This window comes from Mirounga angustirostris, unplaced genomic scaffold (genome assembly GCF_029215605.1).
Source record: "Mirounga angustirostris isolate CCGP_5_RB_7025 unplaced genomic scaffold, mMirAng1.0.hap1 SCAF_5, whole genome shotgun sequence".
Classification (NCBI taxonomy): domain Eukaryota; kingdom Metazoa; phylum Chordata; class Mammalia; order Carnivora; family Phocidae; genus Mirounga; species Mirounga angustirostris.
In genome coordinates, this window is record NW_026991713.1 from 165,264,689 (window position 1) to 165,288,653 (window position 23,965).

Consider the following 23,965-nt stretch of genomic DNA (forward strand, 5'->3'; position numbering starts at 1 on the left):
AAGCGACTGCCTTCGGCTCAGGTCATGATCCCGGAGTCCTAGGATCAAGTCCCACATTGGGCTCCTGGCTCGGCGGGGAGCCTGCTTCTCCCTCTGACACTATCCCCTCTCATGCTGTTTCTCTCTCTCTCTCTCTCAAATAAATAAATAAAATCTTTAAAAAAATAAAAAATAAAAAAAAATAAATTCTACTTCTACCTTCATTGGGCCCTGGAGAGTGTATATGGGGAAAAAAATGAAAGAAAATGGACTGTGTAGGTACTTTGTTAGTCTTCTGAATAAATAATTTAATAAATTTAGGAAATGTATATTGATTACTCACTCTGTTCCTAACACTGCCATGTGCCTATGGACATGTAAGCAAGCTTTTATAATAAGAGTGTATTACAGTAGCTGTATTTATAAAATGCTATAAGAACCAGAGAGATAGAATTATTCTTAATTCTATCAATGGGAAAGGGGAGTCAGATGTTATTTGAATGGGGTGAAATTTGAAGGTAGACTAACAGGAGAGTTTTCAAGGCTTGTTCATAAATAAAGTGACCATGTAATTTATTATGCAGAGCGGGTCATTTTTGAGAACCAAAGGGGTGTCTTTATGCTAGGATAGCAGACATAAACCAAACTGTTCTCATGAACTAGGATGTGTGATTACCCAGTGTATGAAGAGCAAGTGATACTGTGAACCCACAGTTCTATGTTAACTTGTGGAAAACTCATTTCTTTCGATTATTTGTTTACAGTTACAGTTTACAATTCTTACCGGTTTTATAGTTTCCTAGGACTCCTCTAAACAAACTAGCACAACCTGGGTGGCTTAAAGAGACACAAAGTTATCCTTTCATAGTTCTGGAGGCTAGAAATCTGAAATCAAGGTGTCAGCAGGGCCATGTTCTCTCTGAAGGCTGTAGGGAAGATGATTGCTGGCCGTCCTTGTAGTTCCTTGGCTTGCAGCGACATCACTCTGATTTCCACCTCTGGCCAGATGACCTCTGTGTCATTTTATCTCTGTGTCTCTCAGGGCCTTTTTATAAGGACGCCAGTTACTGGATTTAGGGCCCACCCTAATCCAGTATGACCTCTTTCTATAATTACATCTGCCTAGAGCTTATTTCCAAATCAGGTTTCATTCACAGTATTGAGTTCAGCCTGTCTTTTGGGGGGCCGCAGTTCAACCCACAACAGATGGTATGGTTTTTATTTTATTCTATTTTAAGGTTTTATTTATTTGAGAGAGAGAGCATAAGTGGAGAAGAGGGGCAGAGGGAGGAGGAGGAGAGGGAAACTCCGCGCTGAGCAGGGAGTCCGACTTGGGGCTTGATCTCAGGACTCTGGGAACATGACCTGAGCCGAAGGCAGCTGTTTAACCAACTGAGCCACCCAGGTGCCCCTAGATGGTATGGTTTTAGCAACTTTTTTTTTTTTTTAAGATTTTATTTATTTATTTGAGAGAGAGAGAGAGAATGAGAGAGAGAACACATGAGAGGGAATAGGGTCAGAGGACGAAGCAGACTCCCCGCCGAGCAGGGAGCCCGACGCGGGACTCGATCCCGGGACTCCAGGATCATGACCCGAGCCGAAGGCAGTCGCTTAACCAACTGAGCCACCCAGGCGCCCCGGTTTTAGCAACTTTGAAAGTTTCTGCAGTTTAATGGGATTACATTTTTATTACACAACAATATACTTCTCAGAGGCTTAAAACATAATACAGATACGTATTTCATTGAGCCATCTAACAAATCTGAATAAATACATTTTCAAACCAGGCAGTTGCTTTTTGTATTTCTCATATCTCATAGATGTGTGTGTCTATCACTTTGCCCAACCACAGCTGGGTGAGGCTAAGGGTGAAATGGCTGCCGCAAAGCTAAAACTAAGGTGTAACTTTGAGAAAAAGCAACGCTGTTAATGGTTGAAACCACATTATGTACTGCAGTTTGTTGCTAGTGTAAGTGGAGTTAAGAGAGAATATTTGGTCATTTACTTACCGAAGAAACTGACCAGTTGGGGAATTGGCTGCTTCCCTGGAAGAGAGGATAGAGCGTGGTAGGAAGTAGAACAGAGCAGCCAGTTTATTTTTTGTGTACAAGTTTGAGTTGTTAGCCTGGGAAATGGCATGCTCAGATCGGAGTCATAATTTTACTTATCTGGAGAGGGTGTAGCTTAATACAGTGGAAGATTGTTGTCAAGAACTCACTCTGTAAGAATGCTGCTCTGCTGGCTCTGCTCATTCCAGCGGCACAAACTCGACATTATATTCCATGGGTTTGATTACCGAGTGGAATTATTTGGGCAGGCTAGTGTTTGGATACTTTGTTTTGTTATATTTAACATTGGAACTCTGCCACTGGTTCTCAGTGTGATACATTTTTTTTAAAGATTTATTTATTCATTTGAGAGAGAGAGAGCGCGCGTGAGTCCAGGCGGGGGAGGGGCAGAGGGAGATGGAGGGAGAATCTCAAGCCGACGCCCCGCTGAGCCTGAGGCAGGGCTCCATCTCCCGACCCCGAGATCGTGACCCTAGCCGAAAGGAAGAGTCTGATGCTCTGCGGACGGAGCCACCCAGGCCCCCCCTCAGTGTGATATTTACATTCATTTTGGAAGCAGTGTATTTAATAATATAAAAGTCAGTGAAATTTGGATATAGATTTTAAATACTGTCTTTGATTAAAGCAATGGTGACTTCATAATATAAAGTCAGGGACTAAAAGATAACAGAAAAAGAGGACCTGTAAAAAGAAAGAAGATTGTGTGTCAGCTGTGCCTCAACTAAGAAAAGATGACGTAGAAAAACAAGCAAAGAACCCGAGTAGTTAAATTCTTCAAAGAAGATAGACTCATGGCCAGTAAATATGTATTAAAGATGTTTAATCTTAAGGACATGCACATTAAAACAATAAATGATTTTTTTTTGGCCTTTCAGACTGGCAAAATAAAGGCTAATGATGCCTGTTTATGAGTTTGTGGGCAAGTAGGGTCTGTCAACACCGTAGGTGGGAATGTAGATGGATACAACCATTTTGTGAAGCCAGTTGGTAGTATATATCAAAATTTAAAATGCGGGGGCGCCTGGGTGGCTCAGTTGGTTGGGCGACTGCCTTCGGCTCAGGTCATGATCCTGGAGTCCCGGGATCGAGTCCCGCATCGGGCTCGCTGCTCTGCGGGAAGCCTGCTTCTCCCTCTGACCCTCCCCCTCTCATGCTCTCTCTCTATCTCATTCTCGTTCTCAAATAAATAAATAAAATCTTTAAAGAAAAAAAAAATCTTGGGGTGCCTGGGTGGCTCAGTTGGTTAAGCGACTGCCTTCGGCTCAGGTCATGATCCCAGGGTCCTGGGATCGAGTCCCGCATCGGGCTCCCTGCTCTGCGGGGAGCCTGCTTCTCCCTCTGACCCTCCCCCCTCTCATGTGCTTGCTCTCTCTCATTCTCTCTGTCTCAAATAAATAAATAAAATCTTTAAAAAAAAAAAAAAATTTAAAATGCGCAAACCCTTGACATTCCGTTTCTGTTTCTAGGAAGCTATTCCCATTTTATGATTGGTCTACTCATACCCTTATCCTGCATATCAGAGATCTACAATTTCTTTTTATTAGTATAATTTCTGAATATGATAAACTACTTCATTGTCCTGTTAAAGTATTTGCCTTTCTTTTTCTAAGTAGGCCTTTTAAAAACTAGATAGAAGTTTCAGTTTATATTTAAATCTGTTTCTTTTTAAATTTTCCTTCAGTTTTTAAGCTTAAATAGCCCTCAGTACTTTAAAAGTTTCATAAATAATTTTAGTTCTTTGTATTTTCCCATTTGTCTTTTAAAAATTTTAACTCTTGGGGCACCTGGGTGGCTTAGTTGTTAAGCGTCCACCTTCGGCTCAGGTCATGATCCCTGCGTCCTGGGATTGAGCCCCAGCATGGGGCTCCTTGCTCAGTGGGGAGCCTGCTTCTCCCTCTCTCACTCCCCCGCTTGTGTTCCCTCTTTTGCTGTTTCTCTCTCTGTCAAATAAATAAAACCTTAAAAAAATTTTCTTAACTCTTTTAAGATACCTGTAATTAATTTGGGAGGGTACCAGGTTGCTGACCAGTTACTCTAGCATTGCTCTCCCCTTCTCCTCCTTCCACTACTACTAAGTTTTTTTTTTTTTAAGATTTTTGTATTATTTATTTATTTGACACAGAGAGAGAGCAAGCGAGGAGGGGGAGCGGGAGAGGGAGAAGCGGGTTCCCCATTGAGCAGGGAGCCCGATGCGGGGCTCAATCCTAGGACCCTGGGATCATGACCTGAGCTGAAGGCAGACGCTTAACCGACTGAGCCACCCAGGCACCCCAGTTGTTTTATGTATTATATTAGCATTCATTTTGGAGTCAACCTGTTATGTATCCATTTACCAGTTCTGTTGCTAAGTTCACCCTATTTTAACAAGTTTGTTTAAAAAAAATTAAAATTCAGGGACACCTGGGTGGCTCAGTCAGTTGGGCCTGTGTCTTCGGCTCATGTTGTGATCCCCGGGGTCCTGGGATTGAGTCCCACTTCGGGCTTCTTGCTCTGCGGAGTCTCCCTCTGCTTGTGCTCGCTCTCTGACAAATAAGTAAATAAAATCTTTTTAAAATTTTATTTAAAAAATTAAAATTCAATAATTTAGAAAACTAAAAAAAATCTTGCCTATTTATTATTGCTGAGAAAATAAGGAAAACTTGTCAAGTTCAAAAAAGTTTTTTGTAATTTTATTGTCATTTGTACTAAACGTGAAATTTTTGAAACATTTGCCATTTATGTATTTAATTTTCTCAGTAAAAATTGGCATGTCTTACCAACTATTTCAGCCTTCTTTGTATCTCAATTTTTATTGTAAACCATATGATTTTCCTGTTACAATATTTCCTAGGTGGTTTTACATTTTGATACTATTGTGAATGAGATTTCTTTTTATATTTTCTATCTTGTTATTGTTAGGCTATTTTCAGAGTTCCATAGATTTCATGTATACCTATTTAGCTTGTTCCACATAAACATAAATTCTTTTATGTAATTTTAAAATTGTTTCTTCATTTTTCATAGTGTTTTCATTTCTTCTTTCAGGCCTTCTAGATACATAGTTATATCTCCCATACTACACAGCAAGCACCATGAGGACTGAAACTTTACTTTTACTTTATAAAGTACCTGTCATATAATGTATATCAGTGTATAAATATTTGCTAAATAAATGAGTGATAAGTAGAGAAAGCACTACAAGAATATAGTGACTTGGGTGATGTTTTTATTTTCTTTGTACTTTATTTTCTTCTTTTCTATATAAGGTTTTTTAGAGTAAGCATCTTATATTTCTGTAAGTGGAGAAAAGCAAATTTAAGGGGGAAAAAAACTTACCTGTAAGTTTTATTTCTTAACTGAGGTCAAAGGACATTTTATCATTTTAGTAGAGTTGATTGAATGTTTCCTATAAATCGCAGCCTTGAGGAGTGATCTATGAGGACATGACGTTGAACCCAAGAATAGGAAGCAGGATTCTCATAAGGAAAATAGTGGGAAGCTCTGCAAATTCCACAAACTCTTTTGTTTACCACCACCATAGTCAAGATACAGAATTATTCTGTATCTCCCTCATGCCACCCCTTTATAATCATACTCTATGTTGGTATTCCCCAAGACTGCCCCCAGGTTTGGTAATTTGATAGAAGGACTCATAGGACTCCTGTATTCCTGGCTATGTTTTATACCTAGTGAAAGGATACAAAGCAGGATCAATAAAGGAAAATGGTGCATTGAACAGAGTTTAGAGGATACCAGGCATAAGCTTCCAAGAATCTAATCCCAGTGGAGTTACACAGGGTGTGTTTAATCCCCCACCAACAAATTGTAGCAACATATGGGAGGTGTTTTCTGTTCGGGAAACTCACTTAAGCCTGAATTCCAGGGTTTTTGTTGAAGGTTGGTCAGACAGGCACAACTACATAGTTCTTCATGACTGACCACAGTTAATCCAACTCCAGACCCCCAGAAAGAAAGCAGGTGTTCACCATACATCACACTATTTGCACGAACCATCTAAACAAGTTTGTATAGTATGGCTTGAAGCTCCAAGAGTACAAAACACAAGGACACTTCCAAGACCTCCATTCCCAGAAGCTGACCAAGAGCTAGTCACATACTAAGCAGGCCCTTCTGAGAATGTGTATGATTTTTTAGCAATTGATCCTACTTGGTTAACTCTTTCCCTACCCTCCCTTGTTAGAGTTAGATAGAGATAAATAATGCTGAGCCAGTGTAGAGGTGAGGGTTGGGGAGGTTGGGGAGGTACTACTTTGGATAGAATGGCCAGGGAAGGCCTTTCTGGAAGTGTGACATGAAAGCTGAGGCCTTCATGATGAGAGAGTAGTCACTATGCAAACAGCAGGGCGCACAGCATTCTAGGCATTGGAACGTAAGTGCAAAGGCCCCAAAAAAGACAAATGGGAAGGAGGCCTGTGTTCGTTTTCTGTGGTTGCTATAACATATTGCCACAAATTTAGCAGCTTGAAAGAACATTTATTGTCCCAAAGTTCTATAAGTCAGAACTCTTGGCTAGCTCAAGTTGGGTACTCTGTTAAGGATCTCAGGAGGTCAGAATTAAGAAGTCAGCCAGCCTGGGCTCTTATCTAGAGGCTGTGGGAAAAACCTGCTTCCAGACATACTCATGCTGGCAGAATTAAGTTCCATGTGGTTATAGCACTGAGGTCTCCATTTCTTTGCTGGCTGTGAGCCAGGGGTCATTGTCTGCTTCTAGAAGCCACCCATATTCCTTGGATTATAGTCTGTCCACCTTCAAAACTGATAGTTCTTTGAATCTGACTTCCCATTCTGCCCTCTTTTTCTGATTTTTACAGGCATACCTTGTTTTATTGTACTTTGTTTTATTGAGTTTCACAAATACTGCATTTTTGTAAATTGAAGGTTTGTAAGGCAACTCTGCATTGAACAAATCTGTTGGCACCATTTTTCCAACAGCATTTGCTCACTTCGTGTTTCTGTGTCACAAGATCTGGTAATTCTTGGGGCGCCTGGGTGGCTCAGGCCATTAAGCGGCTGCTTTCGGCTCAGGTCATGATCCTGGGGTCTTGGGATCGAGCCCCACATCCGGCTCCCTGCTCAGCGGAGAGCCTGTTTCTCCCTCTCCATCTGCCCGTCACTCTGCCTACTTGTGCTCTCTCTCTGTCAAATAAATAAATAATATCTTTAAAAAAAAAAAAAAAGATCTGGTAATTCTTGTAATATTTCAAATGTTTTCATTATTATTTGTTATGGTATCTGTGATCAGTGATTACAACTCGCTGAAAGCTCAGATGGTTAGCAGTTTTTAGCAGTAAAGTATTTTTTTTAGCAATAAAGATCTTTAAAGTGTGTACATTTTTTTTTTTAGATATAATACTATTAAACACTTTTAGACTATAGTATAGTGTAAACCTAATGTTTATGTGCACTGGGAAACCAAAACATTTATTTGACTCACTTTTTTTTTTTTTTAAGATTTTATTTATTTATTTGACAGAGAGAGAGGCAGCGAGAGAGGGAACACAAGCAAGGGGAGTGTGAGAGGGAGAAGCAGGCTTCCCGTGAAGCAGGGAGCCCGATGCAGGGCTCGATCCCAGGACCCTGGGATCATGACCTGAGCCGAAGGCAGACGCTTAACAACTGAGCCACCCAGGCGCCCCTATTTGACTCACTTTATTGTGACATTTGCTTTATTGTGGTTTTCTGGGACCCAGCCTTCAAGATCTCCAAGATATGCCTATATTTTATTTATTCATTCATTCATTCATTTATTATTTTAAAAAGATTTTTTTTTTTTAAAGATTTTATTTATTTATTTGACAGAGAGAGATATAGCGAGAGCAGGAACATAAGCAGGGGAGAGGGAGAATCAGGCTTCCTGCCAAGCAGGGAGCCCGATGTGGGACTTGATCCCAGGACCCTGGGATCATGACCTGAGCCGGAGGCAGACGCTTAACGACTGAGCCACCCAGGCGCCCCTTAAAAAAAGATTTTATTTATTCATTTTTGAGAGAGAGACAGACGGAGCACAAGCAGAGGGAGGGGCAGAAGAAGAGGGAGAAGCAGATGCCCCCCTGAGCTGGGAGCTCGACATGGGGCTCTATCCCAGGATCTGGAGATCGTGACCTGAGCCAAACACAGACACTTAACCATTTGAGCCACCCAGGTGCCCCTATACCTGTATTTTTTTTTTTTAAAGATTTTATTTATTTATTTGAGACAGAGAGAATGAGAGAGCACATGAGAGGGGGGAGGGTCCAAGGGAGAAGCAGACTCCCTGCCGAGCAGGGAGCCCGATGCGGGACTCGATCCCGGGACTCCAGGATCATGACCTGAGCCGAAGGCAGTCGCTTAACCAACTGAGCCACCCAGGCACCCCCCTATACCTGTATTTTAAAAACAACTTTATTGAGGTATATCATTCACATATAGAACTCAGCTATTTAAAGGTCAGGCAATTCAGTGGCAACCATCATGACAGCCAACTTCAGAATATTTTCATCATCTCAAAAAGAAACCTCATACTCTTTAGCTATCTCCTTTATTCCTATCCTCTCCCCCTTAGTCCTAAGCAACTGCTAATCTGCTTTCTGTCTGTAGATTTACCTGTTCTGGACGTTCACATGAAGGGGATCATATAATATGTGGTCTTTTATCACTGGCTTCTTTCACTTAGCATAATGTTTTCAAGGTTGATCTTGTTATGGCGTATATCGGTACTTAATTCCTTTTTATGACCAAGTAATACCCCATTGTATGGATATACTGCAGTTTGTTTATACATTTATCAGTTGATGGACATTTGGGTTATTTCCATCTTTTGGCTATTGTGGATAATGTTGTTATAAACATTTGTTACAGGGGTGCCTGGGTGGCTCAGTCCGTTAAGCGTCTGCCTTCAGCTCAGGTCATGATCCCAGGGTCCTGGGATTGAACCCCACGTTGGTCTCCCTGTTTGGCAGGGAGTCTGCTTCTCCCTCTCCCTCTGCCCTACCACCCTCCGCCATGCTCGTGTTTGATACAGTCACATTTGTCTATTTTTCCTTTTGTTGCTTATGCTACTTTTGGTTTCATATCCAAGAAATTGTTGCCAAATCCAATGTCATGAAGTTTTTTTCTAGGAGTTTTATAGTTTCATATGTTACATTTAGGTCTTTAATCCAATATTAGTCCTCTCTGAAAGTATTCTTTATATTATTGAGAAGGAAATAAGAAGTGTTTTCTTTAGTATGACTGTCAGGACGGATGGGCCTGCCTTCCTTCCTCCCTCCCTTCCTTCTTTCCTTCCAGATTTTAAGTAATCCCTACACCCAGTGTGGGGCTCAAACCCACAACCTCGAGATCAAGATCACATGCTCCACCAACCGAGCCAGCCAGGTACCCCAGGAACTTGTTATATTTAAACTCTTCTTCCCTCCCTCTCTGCCCTCCTTCCCTCCATTATAGCTTGAAGATTATGGACTCACATTTTGTTTTAGATTTTTATTTATTTATTTGACAGAGAAAGAGACAGCGAGAGAGGGAACACAAGCAGGGCGAGTGGGAAAGGGAGAAGCAGGCTTCCCGCGGAGCAGGGAGCTCAATGATGCAGGGCTCCATCCCAGGACCCTGGGATCATGACCTGAGCCGAAGGCAGATGCTTAATGACTGAGCCACCCAGGCGCCCCTGGACTCACATTTTTTTCTTAATTGCTGTGGTAATAGAAGAATGATAGTGAATTCATTTGCAATATCACTTTCTTATTTACTTGATTAGCAGGAAGAAGATGAGCCTTAAGTCTGAACGCCGAGGAATTCATGTGGATCAGTCAGAGCTCCTTTGCAAGAAAGGATGTGGTTACTATGGCAACCCTGCTTGGCAGGGTTTCTGCTCCAAGTGCTGGAGGGAAGAGTACCACAAAGCAAGGCAGAAGCAGATTCAGGAGGATTGGGAACTGGCAGAGCGGTAAAAGGACTTAAATAGGGGTGGTTTAACTGTGATATGATTGGATATACAGTTCTGTCACTGTCAAAATCCATTTTTCTCTCCTGTTGTGAGCTGTCAGCAAGTCAGCTTAGTATTAAGAGAAATGAAATTTTTTACCCTTTTCTTCTCAGTCAGCATTTAATGAATAGCTTTCAGTGTTTACTTCATTTTCATCTTTATTCCTTTAATTATTTTGTGCTTAGAGTGTGTTAGTCTGAGTTCTCTAATATAGATAATAGGCTTCTTGGACTAGAAGAATGCATATACACATACTTCATAGTGAAGGTCACCTGAGGTAATATCTGTGATGTCCCTAGCACAGGACCCGGCACATGGCTCTCATCAAGCATCATTTTCCTCATTCTTGTAATAGATTCAGCATGGCATCTGACATGGTGATAAACACAAAAGTAGAAACTTGTTGATTTGTATACATGGCCCTTGCATTTTGGAAACTTAACCTTTTCTTAAAAATGGGGTTTGTTAGTGAAAAGTAGTTTATATTATCCAGATATATGATTATGGTAAAAGTAAAAGATGGAATGGCTGGTGAGCATAGGGATGAATAAAATACCATGCATGATGTTAATCTTTTGCCAAAACATCCTAGGAACAGTAAAACTTCTCCATAAAAGAAAGTCAGACTGAACTCTGACAGCTTTTGCTAGTTTTTTTATATTTAATCAGCCATAGTTGTTGAGTGACCACTTTGCTCGCATTTGTGGTGAACTCAATTATAATGCATGCTCACTGCTTTCAGTAACTCTATGGTCAAAGACAGGAAATGTAGACATAGAACATTAACTATTTCATCCTGTTTCCCACTGATATTCTCAGTAGCTGATCCTATTTCATGAAGAAAGTGGAGGTCACTAGGCATGAATTCCCTTAGCTTTCTTCCCTCTCCACAGCAAAATGTGCTAATATCTTTATGTTAACTTCTGTTTTGTCTCAGAGGGAGGTGTGTCCCTATTGCACTTTCAGACTAACACTTCTGCCTGTGATTTCCTTGCTGTTTCTTACTGCTTCCATTTGTGACCTTGCTTGAGATTTCCTATAGCACTGTTTCTCAAATTTGAACAAGCATGAGAATCACCTGGAAAGCTTATAAAAAGAGGCATCACTGGACCTTACTGCAGAGTCTCTGACTTGAGTAGGGTGGGAGTGAGGTCTGAGAATTTGGATTTCTAACAAGTTCCCAGGTGATGCTGCTGGGATCACCATATAGAGCCGTTGTTCTATGGACAGCCTTTGAGATTTAGTATAAATACCTCAAATTCAGCTCGTCCTAGGCCAGATTTGTTTTTATTTATTCTAATCCTCAATCCCAACGTTTCCTCCTACCTACCCTTCTTCCTGTGTCAATTAATGACATCACTGTTTTATTCAGTTGGCTAAAAAACATTGGAATCATTCTTAATTTCTCCCACACTCTCTAAAACTAATTGGGTGATAAGTAGAACTTATTCCAGCTCAGAGAAGTCTTTTGAATTTTACCCTTTCTTAGTTTCCTGGTCTTTATTTTCTTTCACTTAAATCTTTGTATAATATAGTCTTTTTTTTTTTTTTTAAGATTTTATTTATTTATATGACAGAGAGAGATATAGCAAGAGAGGGAACACAAGCAGGGGGAGTGGGAGAGGGAGAAACAGACTCCCCACTGAGCAGGGAGCCCGATGCGGGGCTCGATCCTGGGACCCTGGGATCATGACCCAAGCCGAAGGCAGACACTTAACGACTGAGCCACCCAGGCGCCCATGTATAATATACTCTTAATTATTGCCCCTCAAGTTATCACATAGCTACCTGCATTATTTTTCTAAAGCACAGATCTGATAATGGTAATTTATTGGATTTACAGTCGTTCTTGGTTCTGCACCATGTAGTGAAATCTAAGATTATAATGGACTTGGCTGTCAAAGTTTCTTACCATCTGGTCACACCATCAATGACTTCGCTTAACTTAGTTGGCAAAAGAAACCACTTGCCCTCACATTTGTAGCTCCCTCTCCCTGGAGTGTCCTTTCGCTCAGTGTAATCTTGTTCATCTCTTGAGTGTCCTTTTGCCCAGTGGAATCTTGTTCATCTCTTAAGCTCAGCCTAAATGTCACCATTGTAGAACCTTGGACTTCTCTAGCAGATTAAGTTGTTCTTCGCTATATTCTCACAGCAGTTGGGTTTTACTCTCTACTGTAAGAGCTGTCACGTTACATGGTAATTACTTATCTCTTTCTCCTTTTCAACCTTGAGCTTGTTAGTGGAAAGGACTAGAGTTTAGTGCTTTTCTGTAACCTTAGTTACATTTAGTTACAGTTGCTAAATGAATACAATCCATGGAGAAGGTCCCTTTTGAAGTCCAGGATCCTGTAGGGATAATTTCATATCAGACACCTCAGACCTATTTGGTGTGTTTAGCCTCCAGTTCTAAACCTTCTAGATGCCCCTGCAATTCATTGAGTAATAACTTCAGATACAGGGAAAACTTAGAGGATGTCTGGCTCATTCTTAATCCTCTCTTGAACTGCAGACTTCAGCGGGAGGAGGAAGAGGCCTTTGCCAGCAGTCAGAGCGGCCCAGGGGCCCAGTCCCTCACATTTTCCAAGTTTGAAGAAAAGAAAACCAATGAGAAGACCCGCAAAGTTACCACAGTAAAGAAATTCTTCAGTGCTTCATCCAGGGTTGGATCAAAAAAGGGTAATTTTCTGATTCGTTTTTTCCTCCGTGCTCAAATGAGATACAGAGTAGTTCCACAGTGCATGTGGGCTCTGCTTTTTAATTTCTGTAAGCATTCAGGGGATATCCACTCAGATTTGAAACTGAAGTGGGGTTTAAGGGTCAGACAATATATAACACCAAAAATCTTCTTTGGTTGGAGGACATTGTGTGTTGGAGAAGCTTGTTTATTACCCTGTAGGACTACAAAAATGTAGTTCTACTTATAAAATGTATTACCATCCAAATGTGTATCTTTTTGAATGTTTTGTTTTTTGTGCCTTTAATTTTTGGGATTCTGGTTTATTTTCCTTTGTATAATATCCTTATTAACCATACCTTAATCAGAAATGACTGTTTCTAGGCTGAAAGTCACCTAAAATAGAGGTTTTCTGAGCGCTTGAGAGACAGCTTGCATCTTGAAGAAATACATAGGGAACATATAGGAAAAGGCTTGCTTTGGGCTTTTGGAGGGGTGAAAGTAATCCATAGTATGTGTTTTCTAGTGCATGGATTTGTATGTACATTATCTTTGTCATCTGCTTCTTAAAATGCTATATACCAGTAAAAGGATTATCACTAAAGTTAAACTGTGTTCTACCAGTCAGCAGACAGCTAGTTGAAGTGGCCTAGCTGGAAGTAAGAAAAAGAATGTCTGTTGTTAGGGCTTAGTCTTTGAACCTTTATATTGGTAATCAGAGTTATTCAGTAAATTTGAAATGGTGTTGGAGATAAGGCTGATGTTATCAGAAGAGATGTTCTCTTGGACAAACCCCACCACCTGGGGTAATTGTCAGGAGTTTTGTTTTGTTTTGTTTTTGTATTTGAATAATGATATCACACCTTAAGATCTTTGCTGGTCTTTCAGATTTAATGGATGTTACTTTGTTTATTAGAAAGAAAGGTTGCTTATTACCCAAAACACCGCACTTCTCTTTAATAAAAGCAAACCTTTTTTGTTGTTGTTGTTAAGATTGAGATAGCGAGAGCAGGAACACAAGTAGGGGGAGTGGAAGAGAGAGAAACAGGCTCCCTGCTGATCAAGGAGCCTAAAGTGGGGCTCGATCCCAGGACCCTGGGATCATGACCTGAGCTGAAGGCAGACCCTTAACCAACCGAGCCACCCAGGCGTCCCAATAAAAGCAAGCCTTTAAATACTCTTTTTGTTCACATGATTAATCTGGAGTTGTTTCTAGGTTGGCTGTCACTTGTGGCAATTTTCTGTACTGTAATTAGAAAGGGAATAATTAGTACCTGTTAGAGATTAAATTAAGGATGAATTTGGCTCATGATTTATTTATGAGGAAGTAGTGTAGCATGGTGGTTAAGTGCATAAGCTTTGGAGTCCCCTTGTTTGAGTCTCGGTTCTGTGGTTTACTAGCTGTTGTGACCTTGAGCAAGCTAATCTCTTTAAGCTCTGTCTATTCTGAGGGACTGTATTACCTCCTGTAGGCATGTCTTAAGAATTAAATGAGCTGATGCAATTAAAAGAGTTCAGCACAGTACCTGACAAACATAGTAAGTCTCCAATAAATGTTAGCTAGTTAAAAATACAAGTTGTTTTTCTGGTAGAATAAGCTCTACTAGTAAAGAGCTCAAGGGTATTAAAGCCATTCATTTTATTGAATACCCCTCAATTTGGGTTTCTCTGCTGTTTCCTCATGATTGGGTTCGGGTTATAACTCTTATTAAGCTTAAATTCTGTTTCTTGCTTTGGCAAAGTCTCATTAACCTTATGAAATTATGATATACAGTGAAATGGTAAAACATGGTGAAATATGAAATAGTAAAGAAGTTACAAAACCCAGTGGCTCTAATTGCCTCTTTTTATAAGTGACAGTAGGAAAGCCCGTAAACATTAGGTAACTTACTCAAGGTCATATAATATGTTGATGTATAGGGTCTATTTTTTCCCACTATCCCTTGATCTCTAGTAAATGTGGGTGTGTGTATATATCTGTATCTATGTCTATATGGTATTTGGTGAGGTTTCTATTACTGAAGTGCGTAATAGTCATGTACCTTCGGTGACTATCCTTGCTACTTCTAAAAAATCGTATCCTAAGAGTGTTTGTACATGTGCATTATATTATGAAAGAAGATTTGTATTTTAAAAGTTCCAAGTTGTTTTTATTTTTTTAAAATTTTATTGGTATACTTCTTAGCTTCTTTTCTTTTCAAATGGTAGATTATTACCTTAGATTTTTAATCTTTAGTTGGTTTTCGTCTATAGAAAGCATAGGGAGATAGAGACCTCAAAGTACTGAAAAAAATTGATGTTTGTGTATTAGAAAAGAAGATCCTATTTGATCTTTGCAGACTGCTTACAGATGAACTTTGCATTTCAGACTGATTTATTTGGTCTTTGCCTGTGGATAAAGTTAGCCTATACTAAATGTGGTTTTAATTTATTGAGTCACAACTAAAATAGGCCTTTTGTGTTCTATATTCTCTATTTTACTTCATTAATACATGATGCCTTTGCTCTTGATATTTTTCTTGCTTCTGTCGGTGGCATGAAAGAAAGCTCTTAAACCAAGGCAGGTTGGTGGTAAACAGAACATAAATACAGCCTTCTAATGAGTTTGAAGAATATTTAATATCCTGTTAAGAGTTGGATGCCCTTCACAGAAGGTTAATGGAATAGCTTGATTAAAGACTCAGAGAGTTTACTTACAGTTTTTAGATTTCTAAAGTAAGATTGAGTGAGCTATTATAGCTTACAGAGTAAGTCATAGTTGACTGGCCAAGTTGAAATACTTGCTCATACATTTTGAAAGCCCCTTTTCTTTTAGAGCTCAAGTAGACTATTGTCGTCCTGAGTAGAATCTTGTATGCATCTTTCACAAACTAATCTAAAGGCAGTGCTCATAGGATTCTTTTCTTTTTTCAGAATTAAAATACCAATTTTTCCACCCAGACCTTAGATTCTAAATACTCACCTTCACTGAAGTGAACTCATGAGTTCTTTGGAGAAAAGACTGATTCAGGGGCTGGAGCAGGGAAAGAAGGGCTGCCCAAAATTTGGGGACATGTCAAAGACCCAGAAGCCAGCTTCTGTGGATTTCACCTGGCCAAATTTGAGTATTAAATAAGGACAATAAGTGGAGTGTGGGTGTAGATCTACATTGAATAAAATAATCCATTAGTCCTTTGAACTAATAAAATAAATAAATGATTAAATAAAGGAGAAGAGAAAGCTCTTTTTTTTTTTTTAAAGATTTATTTATTTGGGAGAGAGTGCTCCGGAGTGCAGGCGGGCAGGGGGAATGACAGAGGGAAAGAGAGAGAGAATCCTGAGCAGACTCCCCTGCTGAGCAGGATCAGAGCTATGGATGTAGATGCAGATGCAGATGTGGGGCTTGTTCTCATGACCCTGAGATCATGACCTGAGCTGAAATCAGGAGTTGGACACTTAACCGACTGAGCCACCCAGGAGCCCAGAGAAAGTTTTTTTGTTTTTTTTTTTTTACCATAGAATGTTGACTAATAAATATGAAAAGAGTAATGGAGATATTAAATCGCCATTTTGCAGTCATCATAGTAAGAATTGATTCAGGCAAATTTCATCACTGGATGCTAAATCTGGGGTGAGAGGAGAGAGTTTCCTGAGGAACAAATTATTAACATGATCTCAAATTAATTCCCACAACTAATTAATTAATTACAAATAGAGAAATGGTAACTATGTAATTGTGGGAAATGGACATTATGTACCTCCAGATATGATACTTTGAGAAGAACATACCATGTATTATGTCATATTTAAGCTGAAGAGTTATAACCCGAATCCAATCATGAGGAAACGGCAGAGAAACCCAAATTGAGGGGTATTCAATAAAATGACTTGCCTCTATTCTTTAAAGTTGTCAGTATTATGAAAACAAAGGAAGGCCGGGAGTCCTTAGAGGTTAAAGGAGACTAAGTATGCTTGACCACCAAGTGAAGACATGACTCTCAATTGAATCCTGTGTAAGAAAAAAACACTCACTTTTTCAGGAACTATACCATGGTAATGTAAAAGCATATTCTTGTTATTAGGAAGCACGCATATTAAGGGATAAAGAGCATGATGTATACAATTTACTTGAAAAATTTAGAAAAAATAGTACAGATATAGCAAAGTGTTATAATTTTGTGAATCTGAGTAAAGGGTATAAAGAAATTATTTTTTTAAAGATTTATTTATTTTTAGAGAGAGAGGGAGAGAGAGAAAATCTCTAGCAGACTCTCCACTGAGTGCAGAGCCTAGCGGGGGCTCGATCTCACCACCCTGAGATTATGACCTGAGCCAAAACCAAGAGTCAGACACTTAACCAACTGAACCACCCAGAGGCCCCTAAAGAAATTCTTTGTGACAGTCTGACAGCTTTTCTGTAAATTTGAGGTTATTTCAAAATAAGACTTAAAATGTAATCCTCCAGCATTCAGTGCTATCCCAAGACCTAAACTTCAGATGTTAATTAAGTAGAAGCATAGTGTTGATTACATCGTTTGAAGGATCACTAATGAATTGCTACTTTAATCATGAGGGCCACTTTGGCATTTAGATGAAACTGAAGTAATGATTCCCCAAGTTGAATTTAGAACTGATTTTATAATTGTGACTGTTTTCTGACTTTCATTGATCAGGACTATGAGAAATTTTTTCCCTGTTACTGCATATTTGGAGTCTTTTATTCTTTGACACCAACTGGGTTGCCAGCAATTCAGTCCTTTTTCTAACACTAACTACCCAGAGTCAGCACAAACTCCATAGCACAAAATCCACAGGCTAAGGGCTCTGTCCCACAAGGCTGTCCCCACCCCAGAGGCCAGTTGCAGCCCCCAGGAGTCGGGGCACGCAAACTTCTGACCAGCCAGCTATAAGTCGGGGATTCCCACAAGCCTCTCCTCAGGTTTGACAATTTGTTAGAATGACTCCCAGAACTCAGGAAAACACTTTATTTATCTTACAGTTTATTATAAAGAATACAACACAGGAATAGCCAAATGGAAGAGATGCATAGGGCAAGGTATGGGGCGGGGGTGGGGTGGCACCAAGCTGCCGTGTCCTCTCTGAGGTGGGCCATACACCCAGCACCTCGCTATGTTTACCAATGTGGAAATTTCCCAAACCTAATCATTTAGGGGTTTTTATGGCAGCTTTATTAAATCATTGGTGATCAAAAGTCTCCATCCCCCTCCGTCTGAAAAGTCAGAAGTCAGAAGTTGAGGGGTGAGTGGGGTGGGTGGGACTCAAAGTTTAAACCCTCTAATTGCAGGGTTGATTCCTCTGGTTGGTGATTAGCCTCTCTTTAGATAGCCCTAAGCTATCTAGGGGTCCACAGAGTCACCTCATTAGCATAAATTCAGAAAAGGAAGGAAGGAAGGGGCTTGTTATAAATAAAAACAGATGCTCCTCTCGTCTCTGTAACTCAGGAAATTTCAAGGGTCTTAGGAGTTCTGTCCACGGAACCCAGGTGCAGAGACCAAATATATATTTCTTACTGTGCTACAGACTATCTACCTTTTGGTTCAAATTATATAACTATAGTCAGAACCACTGAAAAAGTAAGGAGAACTGTAATATTCTACTGAGCTGCCCCTATTTTGTTTGGATCTGAGAAACATGGGATTTTTTCAGTAAACTTTTTAACATGGCGATATAAAATGTTTTTAGTACTAGAAGTGGTATTAGTCATCTTTACTACGTGAGCATGTTCTTTTTTGATAATTGACATATTCAGGTTGTCTTTACTCTTTCACACTTATTCTTTTTTTTTTAATTTAATTTTATTATGTTATGTTAGTCACCATACATCATTAATTTTTGATGTAGTGTTCCATGATTCATTGTTTGCGTATAACACCCAGTGCTCCATGCAACACATGCCCGCCTTAATACCCATCACCAGGCTAACCCATCTCCCCACTCCCCTCCCCTCTAAAACCCTCAGTTTGTTTCTTGGAGTCCATAGTCTCTCATGGTTCATCTCCCCCTCCAAGTCCCCCCCTTCATTTTTCCCTTCCTTCTCCTAATGTCCTCCACGCTATTCCTTATGTTCCACAAATAAGTGAAACCATATGATAATTGACTTTCTCTGCTGGACTTATTTCACTTAGCATAATCTCCTCCAGTCCCTTCCATGTTGATGTAAAAGTTGGGTATTCATCCTTTCTGATGGCTGAGTAATATTCCATTGTATATATGGACCACATCTTCTTTATCCATTCGTCTGTTGAAGGGCATCTCGGCTCTTTCCACAGTTTGGCTATTGCAGACATTGCTGCTATGAACATTGAGGTGCATATGGCCCTTCTTTTTGTGTCTTTGGGGTAAATACCTGCAATTGCTGGGTCATAGGGTAGCTCTATTTTTAAATTTTTGAGGAACCTCCACACTGTTTTCCAAAGTGGTTGTACCAACTTGCATTCCCACCAGCAGTGTAAGAGGGTTCTCCTTTCTCCACAACCTCTCCAACATTTGTTGTTTCTTGCCTTGTCCATTTTTGCCATTCTAACTGGTGTAAGGTGGTATCTCAGTGTGGTTTTGATTTGAATTTCCCTGATGGCTAATGATGATGAACATTTTCTCATGTCTCTGTTCGCCATTTGTATGTCTTCTTCAGAGAAGTGTCTGTTCATGTCTTCTGCCCATTTTTTGACTTGTTTTTTAGATGTTGAGTTTGAGAAGTGGATATCAGCCCTTTGTCTGAAGTGCCATTTGCAAATATCTTCTCCCATTCTGTGGGTTGCCTCTTTGTTTTGTTTCCTTTTCTGTGCAGAAGCTTTTTATCTTGGTAAAGTCCCAAAAGTTCATTTTTGCTTTTGTTTCACTTGCCTTTGGAGATGTATCTTGAAAGAAGTTGCTGTGGCCGATGTTGTGATGTATCTTGAAAGAAGTTGCTGTGGCCGATGTCGAAGAGGTTACTGCCTATGTTCTCCTCTAGGATTTTTTTTTTTAAGATTTTTTATTTATTTATTTGACAGAGAGACACAGCAAGAGAGGGAACACAAGCAGGGGGAGTGGGAGAGGGAGAAGCCCGGCCTCCTGCTGAGCAGGAAGCCCGATGTCAGGCTCGATCCCAGGACCCCGGGATCATGACCTGAGCCAAAGGCAGACGCTTAACTGACTGACCCACCCAGGTGCCCCTGTTTTTAACTTTTTGAGGAACCTTGCTAAGAAGACTTTTTAAAAGATTTTTATTTATTTAGAGCTCACGTGCATGTGCATGGGGGGAGGGGCAGAGGAGGAGAGAGAATCTCAAGCAGACTCCACTGCAAGTGTGGAGCCTGTCATTGGGCTTGATCTCACGATCCATAGATTATGACCTGGGCTGAAATCAAGAGTTGGACACTTAACTGACTGAGCCACCCAGGCATCCCAGGAAGACTTTTTAAACAGACTGTGTAGATGGGGTAATGAAAAGCTGGATACTCATGGCAGACTCTCTATCCTTGAAATAAGTATTATTTATATTAAATAACATATATTATATACATATAGTATATATATCTACATTATATAATTACATTCTACATTAAAAATTTTCTGTATTAAAATCTTAAGATTTGAAGTTGAAGAGCAAGCTGTTGCCATCTGGATCCTAGCCAAAATGTGATATAGGGGAAGTTACTCCTGTCTTCCCTTCTGAATACCCATTGGGCCTCATCTTCTTCCTCTGTACCTGAACTCTGCCTCTCTCAGAGAAAAGATATATAGGGATCATGGACTATTTAGGCTACTTATATTGGACTGTTCAGGCTATTTATATTTAGTAAAATTTTTGTTTTGGTAGATTGTTTTTTATATGATTATATCTTTATTTTCACTATTGGCTTATTAGCTGTACTTCTTTTCTTTCTTTCTTTCTTTTTTAAGTGGCTGTTCTGAGGTTTAAAAAATACCTTATAACTACTCTACCTTCAAATGGTGTTATACCAGTTTACATATAAGAACCTTACCAATAGTATTGTTAGATTTCTTCCTCCCACTCTGTGCAATTGTTGTCCTACATTTTACTTACACATATGATATAAATCCCACAATCCCTTATTATTACTTTAGCTGTAAACCGTTAATTATCTTCTAAAAAAAAATTTTTTTTTTTTTAAAGAAGATTTTATTTATTTGACAGAGAGACAGCGAGAGAAGGAACACAAGTAGGGGGAGTGGGAGAGGGAGAAGCAGGCTTCCCGTGGAGCAGGGAGCCCGATGCGGGGCTCAATCCCAGGACCCTGGGATCATGACCTGAGCCAAAGGCAGACACTTAACGACTGAGCCACCCAGGCGCCCCTCTAAAAAATTTTTTAAATGAGAAAATGTTTTTTACATTTGCCATTGCTGATGTTCTTTGTTCCTGGCTGTTGGGAAATGAATTATTCCCAGTTGTGTGTGCTCTGGGGATTGTTCTGCCTGCTTCTGTACACAGTCATTGGTAGTTTTCTAACACACACATGCAGTACTCAGTCACAGACTCGAGGGAACCCCTCTGCAGTTATCTGGAATTTTTTCTATGCAGCCCCATCCTCTCATTTTGCCATGCAGTTTCTAGGGACTTTGGCCTCCCTTAGCTTTAAATGCTCTTTCCCCAATTCAGCCAGTCTGTTAGACTCTGAGTTGCCTTGCCTTCCCCTGTGCCATGGCCTAAAAATTCTCCCTGTAGTAAGCTGGGGTACTCCTAGGACTTACCGTATTTGTCTACTTTTCTCAGGAGTTACTCTACCATCTGTCTATTGTCCAGTATCTAAAAACCATTATTTCATATATTTTGTCTGGATTTTCTAGTTGTTAGGGCAGTAGGGTAAACCCAATCCCTGTTATTCCATCGTGACTAGGAGTGGAATTATCAGTTTGAGTGAAGGATTAAACCCTTAAGTATTAAAGAACTTTTTCTAATCATACAGGATGTCAAATACAACTTTTGGTTTTCCATACTGGTAAAAAGTGTTTCAGGAAGGGTGTTGCCAGTTTTTGTTTTAAGTTAAATTGTACCTGATTTATTTATTTGCTTAAAATGAAAATAAGTAGTGCATTCAGATGGCTCCAGAATAAAAGGTGTACGGTCCCTCACCCATCTACTTTCCAGCCACTGCCACCATCTTTTTCCCATATGCACACGACCTTTGTTGTTAGTTTCTTGTGTATCCTTATGTGCTTTTGTTTTCATTTATAGACACATGTATTTTTATTACATATACTCTGCTCTCTGTCCTTACATACTGTCCTTTTTTTTTTATTGAGCATTTAAGAACTCTTCCTTTTTAATACATTAAAAATACTTTAAGACTATACAGTATTCCATTTTGTGGATTAAGCCACAATTTATTTAGTCCCTTAGTGATAAATATCTGTGCCATTTTTAGTCTTCTGCTGCTGTAAGTAGTGCTAAAATGAGTGGCCTTGTACATATTTCATTTTGTACATGTGCCATTATGTCAGAAAATTTCTGAGAAATGGAATTGTTGGGTCATAGGATAAATGTATTTTTTTTTTAGAAGATTTTCTTTATGTGAGAGAGAGCATGAGAGGGGAGAGGGTCAGAGGAAGAAGCAGACCCCTCGCTGAGCAGGGAGCCCGATGCGGGACTTGATCCCGGGACTCTGGGATCATGACCTGAGCTGAAGGCAGTTGCTTAACCAACTGAGCCACCCAGGCGCCCCAGGATAAATGTATTTTTAATTTGACGATTATTGCCACATTGCACTCTATTGCAGTTATATCATTTTACATTCTCACCTCCACAGTATGAGAGTGCCTTTCTCCCCATATCCCCATCAGCATCAAATTTTTGTCTGTTAATTTTTAAAATGGCATCTCATTTAGTTTTAATTTGCGAATTTGTTATCATGAGTGAGATAGAGCATGTTTCCTATGTTTAAGATCCATTTATGTTTCCTCTCTGCTCAGTATTCTTTACCCAGTTTCCTGTTGAACTGTTAGATTTCTTCTTCTTTTTTTTTTTTTTTAAGATTTATTTATTTATTAGAGAGAGAGCATGTTGGGCGGGCAGGCAGAGGGAGAAGGGGAGAGAGAATCCTTAAGCAGACTCCCTGCTGAGGGTGGAGCCCCATGTGGGGCTTGATCCCAGGACCCTGGGATCATGACCTGAGCTGAAGCCAGATGCCTAACTGACTGAGCCCCTAGGCGCCCCTTGAATAGTCCAGTCTTAAAACTTTAGTGCACCTTCATCATTAAAATGTATTGCAGGTACTAAAGTTTAAAAAGTGGAATTATAAGAAGTTACTCTGAGACAGCAGGTAATAAGTTGATTTCAATACTTTCAAAAGATACTTTGTCTTCATGGGAGTATGAGGTAATTTAATTTGTTACAGTTATTGAATTAGCACAGTTCAAAATCAGGAGGCTTAGAACGTGGTCTGAGATCTGGTGATACAGTTCATGCTGTCCTTGAGCACTTTATCGCATCACCCTTATCTTTGTTCTGTAAAGGTCCCATTTTCCTTTCAGTGTATTATTTTGAAGAGAGGAAAGAGTTGTGTGGCCGCTGAGTAGACAGTGTTTGATCTGTTTCGCTTGCCTGTTTGCTCTATGTTCTGTCATCACTGTGCTACTTTGGATGCATTCTTTCACTTTGAGCAGTATGACTTGAAAACTGAATGGTGGGTAAATAATTGTTAGTCTCCACATAAACAGATTAGCCTCTTTGACAGGTAGAATGGATTTGGAAGAGTTAACATCTTATAAGTAACCTAACATTTTTGTGCTTCTACTGATTGTTATTTTACTTGTTGACTAGTTTCATAAACTCATGCAGTCTTTGAGAAAGTTCAAGATAGTAGTGCTATTTCAGTTTTTACAATTAAGTATGTAGATCAAAGCATGATATATTTTGGCTAAGAAAATATTAGTAGAACAACTTTTATTTGAATGGGAATATCATATAGTTTTATCTGCTTGTACCTCCTAGTCATAAAATAGATTTAGCTCAATTTAAGTAAAGTTGTCCAAGTATTTAAACATAAAGTAATTGAAATTCAAGTTTAACTTTGATTAAGCATAATTTAAATAATCTTAAGTTACATACTTAAAGTAATTCCATGCATGGATCTTCTATGTAATGAAACTCATTATGTTTAATTTTCCCAGCAGAAATTCAGGAAGCAAAAGCTCCCAGTCCTTCCATAAACCGGCAAGCCAGCATTGAAACGGATAGAGTGTCTAAAGAGTTCATAGAATTTCTCAAGACCTTCCACAAGACAGGCCAAGAAATCTATAAGCAGACCAAGATGTTTTTGGAAACAATGCATTACAAAAGGG

General features: G+C 39.7%; 1 protein-coding gene across 11 annotated transcripts in view; it reads left to right on the forward strand.

Moving 5' to 3' along the window:
- LOC123844704 (BTB/POZ domain-containing protein KCTD7) overlaps positions 1–23,965 on the forward strand; it is an 86,550-nt gene that overhangs the window by 37,274 nt on the left and 25,311 nt on the right. For 5 of the 11 annotated variants that reach the window (XM_064593046.1, XM_064593045.1, XM_064593041.1 and 2 more), the window contains 3 exons: positions 9,781–9,969; positions 12,518–12,684; positions 23,795–23,964. In XM_064593046.1, the coding sequence (XP_064449116.1) occupies positions 9,781–9,969; positions 12,518–12,684; positions 23,795–23,964 (526 nt within the window). Of the gene's footprint in view, positions 1–9,780; positions 9,970–12,517; positions 12,685–23,794; position 23,965 lie in introns of those variants that run through there. The other 6 variants (XR_010411969.1, XM_064593044.1, XM_064593042.1 and 3 more) reach the window with 5 other exon arrangements.